The sequence below is a fragment of the Anarrhichthys ocellatus genome, unplaced genomic scaffold, assembly GCF_004355925.1.
Source record: "Anarrhichthys ocellatus isolate YVR2014 unplaced genomic scaffold, GSC_Weel_1.0 scaffold40, whole genome shotgun sequence".
In the NCBI taxonomy this organism is placed as follows: domain Eukaryota; kingdom Metazoa; phylum Chordata; class Actinopteri; order Perciformes; family Anarhichadidae; genus Anarrhichthys; species Anarrhichthys ocellatus.
Genome location: NW_022280070.1, coordinates 2,259,419 through 2,268,598, shown reverse-complemented (window position 1 = coordinate 2,268,598; position 9,180 = coordinate 2,259,419). Strand labels below are relative to the sequence as shown.

At 43.5% G+C, this 9,180-nt stretch overlaps 1 protein-coding gene across 1 annotated transcript in view; it reads left to right on the top strand.

Annotated features, from left to right (window-relative positions):
- Nucleotides 1-9,180, top strand: part of asic2 (acid-sensing (proton-gated) ion channel 2) — a 273,460-nt gene that overhangs the window by 670 nt on the left and 263,610 nt on the right. The window contains exon 2 of the mRNA XM_031867642.1: nt 468-1,088. Within this exon, the coding sequence (XP_031723502.1) occupies nt 513-1,088 (576 nt within the window). The 5' untranslated portion in view covers nt 468-512. The remainder of the gene's footprint in view (nt 1-467; nt 1,089-9,180) is intronic.

The window sequence follows — 9,180 nt, the reverse complement described above, 5'->3', positions numbered from 1 at the left end:
TGTGTGTGTGTGTGTGTGTGTGTGTGTGTGTGTGTGTGTGTGTGTGTTGGGGGTGTAATAGGAGCCACAGGCAGGCTGGCAGCCACAGTAACTCTGAGCTAAGGAGTGATTGAGAGTGGAGGTGGAAAGGAGAGGGATGCCCCGAAGGGAGCATCTTTCTCCTCCGTCTCTGACACTCCATAGTAGTTATTTGGGTTGTGGAGATCATGTCCTCCTTATGTATGCTTCCTCTTCTTTGTCAGTTCTATGCTTTAAAGTTATTTTCTGTGTTTTATCATGTTTTCTGTAAGAGTTGTCACAGGGCTCTGATTTGCCTCTTCATCTTTTACTCTTTGATGCCTGTATTTTCTGTCCCTTTTCTTCTCTCTTCCACTCTCTTGCTTTATCAATATGCTCAATATGGTTATGGAGTGTACATTTTAGTCTTTTTTTTTATTGGTGTTCCCTCTCTGTGTGTGTGTGCGCAGGTGTGAGTGCACCAGGGGCTCCCCGGCTGAGGGGCTGGAGGGCTGATGATGGATCTGAAGGAGAGCTGTGGCAGTCAGGGGAGCCACGAGAGCTCCATCCTGCGCCCCACCTCCTGGCAGGCCTTCGCTCACGCCAGCACGCTGCACGGCCTGCGCTTCATCTTCCCGTACGGTCAGCCCAGCTTGCGACGCTTGCTCTGGGCCGCGGCTTTGCTGGCCTGCCTGGGACTGTTGGTCCTGGAGAGCGCCGAGCGCCTGGCCTACTTCCTCTCCTACCCCCACGTGACCAGCATGGACGCCGTGGTGTCGTGCAGCCTGGTCTTCCCCGCCGTGACCATTTGCAACCTCAACGATTACCGATTCAGCCGCCTCACGCGCAACGACCTGTACCACGCCGGGGAGCTGCTGGGCCTGCTGGACGTGCACCTGGCGATCCCCCAGCCGCACCTGGCCGAGCCCGACGTGCTGGCGTTTCTGGAGGAGAGAGCCAACTTCACAGCCTACAGACCCAAGGCGTTCAGCATGAAGGAGTTCATCGAGAGGGTCGGCCACGACCTCAAAGAGATGATGCTCTACTGCCGTTACCAAGGCCAGGAATGCAGCCACAGCGACTTCAAACCCGTGAGTCCACTCATGTCTTCTTTTAAATGTCAGCTCTGCTGGGGTTAGAGCCTTTTTGCAGCATTCCAGCCCTCAGAGGGTTCTGCTTGTGAGGTGTTGAGTCTTGCAAGTTTCCAGAGATGGATGATTTTTATATTTTTTTTTCTGCCAGCAAAATGACTTGATGTATGCTGATAGTTGCTCTTTCCCTCCCACGCTGCTACGCTGGGTTTCTCCTGCTGGGTTTTTCTCCTTCAGACTCGGGTCGGCTCTCAAGCTTTGTTCTGCAAAGACGTTTTCTGCTGTTGCCTTGTTGTTGTCCTCATCCTTCGCATAACAGCATTGTGCTTACTGGCATAGATCTGCAACAGGTCATCGGCATTTTTGTCACTGAAGGAGAGTAATTGGTTTCTCTCGGGCCACAGTGAATAGTAAATTCTCTCAAAGCTGTTCCTCTATTTCTCCAGCCAAGAAGTTAAAGGATGTTTATGTACTTGCTGGTAATTGTCTGGTAATACAGGAGAGACATGCAGCCAAAGTGTGCCATTATTCGGTTGGTTGCTGTTGGTGTTAATTTCTCCCTCGAATTTTGCTTAATTACTGGTTCTGTGTCAATTGTGTGCTTGTGAAACCTGATGAGATTGTATTCTGTTGGTGAAATTGATCTTGAGGCTTATATGTTGACGCAAATACTTTTTTGGCAGATCAAAGCGAGCAATTTCTGGCAAATTTAAAAGACCATTGTGAACACCCACTTGTTGCACACTGACACATCCTCAGACTAGTGTTCTTTTCTCAGTTACATTCCTTACACAGATTTTAAGTTTGGAACTTGGAGCACTAGTATCTGATCAGTACTCGGTATTGAATGGACATATCGGAATTGACTCTTCGTTAAGTCCCGCCTCTCGAACATGGACTGGTCAATCACAGCGTAGCATCGGCCAGCTCCGACCAGGTCTAATATTCTTATCGGCTGTTTTTTGGGGATTTTGAGCAAGTTCTGGTTAAATGTTTTATAATAGTTATACTGATAATAGAGAGATGGGTTTCTAAAATGTTACGTTTCTACGTAAAAACCTGTGGAGCTAAAATTAGCAGAGTACGGTAGCACATCATTAACTAGCGTTAGCACTTCTGTTCTGACTACAGACGGCAGCTTGGGGAGAGCACATTCGCCAGACAGACAAGTCAAGTTTGGGAGTTAAAAATCAGCCACCAGTGATGTTTGGTAAAAGCAATGGTCACCGAATGGCAACGAATTCATCCAATGAAGGCAGCATTTGGATGAGAAGCTTGCTAACGTTACCTGAATGGTCGTACGGTGCTCTGTGCTAATAAGCGTGGGAAGACAGAAAATATTTGATAAAAGATGTCAGATACAGACTGCAATAGAGATAAGTTTCATTGTCGATTATGCTACTAGTTCATTTTTTCTTTGATGAATTGATTGATCGCTTGATCTAATAAATGTCAACAAACTGAAAATGCCCATCACAACCTGTCAGTGCCCAAGTTGACAACTTCAAATATAGTGTTTTGTCTGACCGGAGTGGATAACATTATGATATAGTGTATGTCAAGAGAAGCAGCTAATCCTGTCCTTAGAGAAGCTGCGCCCTGATAATGTGTAGTACTTTTACCATCTTTGCTTGAATAATTGTTCGGTTATCAACACTGTATGTTCTGTTTAATTAATCCACTTATTGTTTCAGCTGTAGCTTAATTGACTCGGGCAGGGGTCTTCAACGTGTTTCAGGCCAATGACCCCCAAACTGATAGAGAGATGGAGCAGGGACCCCTGACTATATATATTGTATAAAATTGTGTTTTATATTAAACTGGGCCTAGTACCGTGTATAAACATACCTTGTTATTGTGCATTCAATACTAAGCTATTCAAATAATACACAGGTTCATATATTCATGTCTTTATTTTAAACTTGTGCAAGGTACAGTGAGTAGGGAGGCCGTGCCACTGCCATTTAGAAACATAGCTTGTCAACTGATGCAAATATCAACATTGTCTGTCAATTGCATGATAATCATGTATACAAGCTATTCAAACTGATGTTTTTATTTTAAACATAAATGTGGAAACGAAAAATGAGTGATGGCCTATTAGTGCCACTGCCATGCATAAACATACCTGTTATCTTGCATACAATACTGAACTATTAAAATAATGGACAGATTCATGTTTGGGGGAAAAAACATATTTTTTATATATATATATTTTTTTATATAAATAAAATATGAAAAATTGTCGAATCAACCAAAAATTTCACGGCACCCCTGCAGTACCTCCGCGGACCCCCTAGGGGTCGCAGACCCCCTGTTGAAGACCTCTGGACTCGGGTATTTTGCCGAACAGGAGTTGGCAGACTTGACTTAATTTGACTGCAAAGCAATGAGTGGAAACCAATGACTTTCTGGTACAGTAGAAAAATACATTACAATCTGCAGTCAGCTCTTTTGTTTTCCTTCACTTCCTTTATTCTATGGCGTTCTAGCATACTGTATGTATCATGGGACGGCCTCAAATCATGGGCAGCTGCCTAACTAGCAGGCCGACTGTCTATTTAAAGCTCGTACACAGAGCCCAGCTGATACAAATCTGTATTAACGAGATGTTCTGTCTGTTTTGTCGGGCCTCAAAACTGACCAGCGAAGCATGCACAGCCACGGAGCCGCCTCTGGGATCCGATCTGCTTTGATGAGGTCTTCATTTTGTGGAGAGAGGACACTGACGTCGTCAGCAGGGCAGAGCAGCAGCGTTATAGCACCTCAGCTGTGTATAATCTGAGACATTAAAGTTTTACTTGTGGATTGATGTCTACAAGGTTGATTGGAAAAACAACAACAGGGGAATCGCATGCTTTTTAGTCATGCTTTTGGACGGACGCTTCGCCTGGAGTTTTGATCCATATTGCAGCGAGCCTGCAGCAAAGCTACAAGTCCTCCAGGAGAACATTTTCATGATTTAATTCAGTTGAATCATTCGGGAGTGAATACAGTGCTAGCTCGTCACCGCCTCGCCACGCAGCCCAGCGAGCCTCTATCTGACCACCCTCAGTAACCGTCTTGCATGTTGTGTGATGCGCCTTTGACCTCGAGCCGGGTTCAAAGATAATCATGTTGACAGAGCGGCTACTAGGAGGCACCGTCATCCTCTTTGCCCTCTGCCTGTTGCTGCTGCCGAGCTCCTCCTGACTTCTCCTCGCTCCCTCTCTCCTCTCTCTGTCACCGCAGAGGCACACCTTCATGTCTCCGCCGCCTTCTGAGAGGAGAGAAAAAACCCCCAGAAAAAACAAAAGAGGCCACCAAAAATAGAAAAAACCACATGCATGAATGCACACAGACACATGCGTTCAGACAAACACAGACGCATCAAAATACACGCATACGTGAATGAGTACACACACGCACACACACACGGAGGGAGAACATTACCGTGACACTCCAGGGACCCGAGTCAGCGTTTGATTGACATTGTGCTGAATGACCGTAGGGAGGATTGTGGGACGCGGGAGTCAGTGTGATGTGACTGATGGAACTGGAGCAGAGCGCTGCACAAAAGGGAAGCGGCAGCATAGGTGTGCACTTTTCCACCTATATGCATGTATTATGTGCGGCCGTTGGATAGTTTGTAGTGTTTTTTTTTTTTTTTCTTTTTTCAAACGTGCAGACAGACTGCTTATGGCTGCCAAAAAGGAGAGCGTAACTCGAGCCACATGCAGCATCCTTCTGGTGATCTGTACAAAAGCCTGGCCAGTCTGCCCTGTGTTTCTTTCAATATGGATGCTTGGTGCTCAGAGTACAGCTCTGACCCAATTAGTCCAGTGCAGCCCAAGAGTCCACCTGTTTAAACTGTAGTTTTATTTCTTTAATTAGTTTCTATTTTATGGTGTTTTTATTCTTTCTGTGTCGGGTGATGTGTTTCTTTTATGTGGCACTTTGTGACATTCTCTTGAAAGGTGCTTTTTAAATTTGTAAGTTAGTTATTTACCTACTAGTAAGGTGTGACCGTGTATCAGTGAGACATTTTTACAAACACGTTGAAGGGAAAATTTAATTAAATTTGATCGTTTGCCTGTCGCTTGAATCGTATCATGATGATATTCAATTATCATTTGTACCAAATTCTAATGTCCAAATTAATGATCCTGAAAAAGAACAACTAACAGGCTTATTAGTTCAGGATGCCTAGAGTCTAAATCAAACAAGAAATTGCACAACAGAAATCGCAATTATATGTTTAAGGTACTTACAACATTTACATTTTCAGCTGTGGAATGACCAGCTCAGTACATAACTTGATCACAATAAAAAATATTTTTGCAGGTTTAGCATGAATAAATGTCACATTTTTGCCTTTGTGTGTTTACATTATTGCAATCAGTTGATAGAACTTATTCAAATATAAAAACTCCATAGTCCTACACACTTTTGATTCACACCCTTATCATCTATCATCATCTATTAGCTGAATAGATCATGAGAAGATGTCAGGGTCTGGGTGCCTTATCACTTACGCTAAATATTTCCTCCGTGATAAACCCCATTATGATTTCCATTTGTTTCACATCACCCGGCTTTAAGAAGGTGTGATGTTGTCAGAGCAAGTCGATCACGTATACGTGATTTAGGGGACTTCACCGTGCCCGTGTTTCTTTTGTCGTGTATTACTAAAACCAAGATTAAATGCTGATTGATCACACTGACAAGACACATCAGTGTCTGCCAGAGTGAATCAGCTCAGTGTGTCTAACCTGCAGCCACTGCATGCTACTGTTTTTTATATATATATATATATATATATATATATATATCCATATCACACCACACTCTCAGCCTTAATGTGATGCCCGATAGCACCCTGAGCTCTGTATCACACAGACACTAATTAGCCACTATTCTATTCCTCTGACCAGAGTCTTGTTGAAACAGCACCGCAGATATAATGGTGCTGGCTGTTTACAGCAACAGTAATTAGCCATTAAACACAACCTGTGGCCTGAGCACTCCACTGTCTGATTATTGCAAGGCTTCATTCTCCTCGCTCTAGCCAGCAGAGCGGAACAAGACTACTGTCACTCACCCCGTCGTCGGAGGATGGTTTGCTTTCTAATCCGTCCCCCTCCGACCGCTACTACGGCATTTCTATGACTTTCAGATTCCCTTTTCTCAACATTTGAAAACCTAATGCATCACATTAGGTTTCAGTGGATGTACTGTATTAATCACTAATGTGGCATTATTACCATGGCATTTTACATTCCCGCCAGGCGCCGTGTCTGAGTCTCTCTTTTAAAGGGCATGGAAAGCACCGCTGCCACCCACGAGCACGCCTCTCTAAAGCGCCCGGAGAGGCGGCAGCAACCTGTGCTGCTTAACCAGCTCGGAAGAGAAGCTGGAGTGCAGCCACAGACGGAGAGCGCAGTGTGGATGGTGCTTATGTGATAGACACTGCAGCTGTCTGCAGTGGTGGATAGAGCTCGGCTGATGTTGTAGTGAGGCTTAAATGAGCAGCAATTGCTACCCTGAAGGGTTTTCCTCACCCTCACAACAACTGATTCTGATTAGGGGCAGTACTGGAGATTATTGGCTTAGTGATTTAATGAAATTATTAATTTGTTTGGCAATGCGTTTGTTTGTTTTTCTGTCCAACAGAAGAAGAAGAAAAAAAAAAAACATGATTCCATTCATCTATTTCCAGAGCTTTATGCGCTTCAGTGAAGTGCTGACACATATTGTTGGGTTGGAGTCACCTGTTATTTGGATTTCTTTCCTTCAATAATGACCATTACAACAGAGACAAAAGAGTATAATTTAGACACCAAACACATTATTTACATTTTAAGTATTTTTGGCCCCGAAAAAAGAAGAATAAGATGACTAACTCGTCTAGTTGATGTCCACACGTTGTTACGTGCCAGGGGAGAATACTGTTGTTACCATTTCCACACCCAAAATACACAAGTGACCCTCGGCCATTGTTAAACCACGACACGGTGCTTGCATTTGGGCTCTACATACAGTATATTATGTTCAGCTGATATTCCAACAGTGCTAATCCTTCACCAACCTTCTGTTTCTGTTGTGAGGTTTTAGGAGGAGCTTTGCTTAAACAACTTACCTGTTAATATTCCAGCTTGTTATAGGCATTGTGTGCCAGACTTTTGAATGGCAGTGTATGTTTCACAGCTAAATAGCTTTAGCATGGCCCATAATCTAGTATGTCAGATAGTATTAATGGAAAGAGAAGTGTTGGTGTGGATCTGTTGTAGCAGGAGAAGCTATGCACGGCATTTAGACAGTTTCTGTATGCGCGGCATGAACACAATGTCAAGTTCAAATGCAGTTGGAACAGGAGCCACACTTTAGGGGTGTGGTTCACTTTCAAAGTGCAGCAGAAGTGGACATAAAGCAACCCTTTTTGCTGGAATATGTTAAATAATTTTGTGTGCTCATTTCACCGTGCCGTTAACGGAGTTCAGTGGGATTGAACCGTGGTTTGGAAATGAGTAAATGGACTTTATATAGTCACTAGGAATCAATCCAAAATTGCTGATCCTGTAGTTTAGCTTTGGACATCCCTAATATATATATTATTAGATAATTATGTTTTATTTTCAGGCCTAGTTATTCACCCAGTGGTCTTTTAAGCAGGACATCAAATGAGAGGTCTCTGGCAGAGAGAGAGAGCGGTGTCAGTGGGTAAGGAGAGGAGACGTCGGGACATGAAGTCATGGTTTGATGTTGCATTCACACCTGCAAAGAGAGAAGAGGAAGCTGGAGGAGAGGAGTGTGGCCCATTACCTCAGCAGCCCGTCTGTAGACCTACTTCATCATGGCCACAGGAGGAGGAGGAGGAGATGCAAGTGTGTGTGTGTGTGTGTGTGTGTGTGTGTGTGTCTGTGTGTGCATTAATGTGCTGGTGGGTATATTTTCACGTGTGTGTTGGGTTGTGTTGTAACGTGCTGTCACATGTAGTCTGTGTGTGTGTGTGTGTGTGTGTGTGTGTGTTGCTTTTGGCTTCAGTAGTTAGCTTCCAGACACACAGCGTCTTGCATGGTAATGATGATTTTATGCTTTATTGATCTGCTTAGGAAATCCTTTTTTTATTTACTTCCCTCTTCAGACAGTAAGGTCAGCATCCTGGGGCAGAATGAAAAACACTGACTTAATATAAGCTGATTTGAAGTATTGTTACATTTAAAAATGTAACCAACAGTTGTTTTCCTGGTTGCACTTATTTTTCTAAATTGATTCTGCTGAATTACGTTACGAAGAAAAGTCCGAATGACCGGCTAAAGCCAATCACAGCCACTTGATGTTTTGATGAGGAACTCTGTGTTTTTGGTTGGAGTCAGAGCATATTGATGGGGTGTTGTGCCCGGGTTCTGGCGTTACATTTGTACGGAGTGTGAGAGCTTTTTGGCTCCGTCAGGATCCTCGATAAGCTGCCTGAACAGAAGAGTTTACTCAACATCTATCTGCTCAAACCTGGACGGCTGGTGTTGAGGAAAAAAAATAAAAAAGTCCCACGACCACCTTAAACAGACTGACACACTCTTTCTCTCTTTAATCTGTGAAAGCTGCCCAGGAGAGTCACCTGAGAGATGTGTGCTCTGGGCCTCACGGGTCTGTTTGCTGAAGTAAAGAGATTTAGGGGGCTTTGATGGAAAGTGACCTCAGTTTAAATGGATACCTTGATATGTTGAGTTGGAGTGTCTTTATTTTTAATCCTCTCTAAGCACATTTGGCACACATGGGAGTGTTGGTAAGGACTTGTTGACACAGTTTAGAGGTTGCTTTTCTACAATGCTCTCTTGTTGGAAAAATGCAGAGAATATCTGAAGAGGTTGCTATAATTTGCATTCCTGATATATACAGTGGGTACGGAAAGTATTCAGACCCCTTTAAATTTTTCACTCTTTGTTTCATTGCAGCCATTTGCTAAAATCAAAAAAGTTCATTTTATTTCTCATTAATGTACACTCAGCACCCCATCTTGACAGAAAAAAACAGAAATGTAGAAATTTTTGCAAATTTATTAAAAAAGAAAAACTGAAATATCACATGGTCATAAGTATTCAGACCCTTTGCT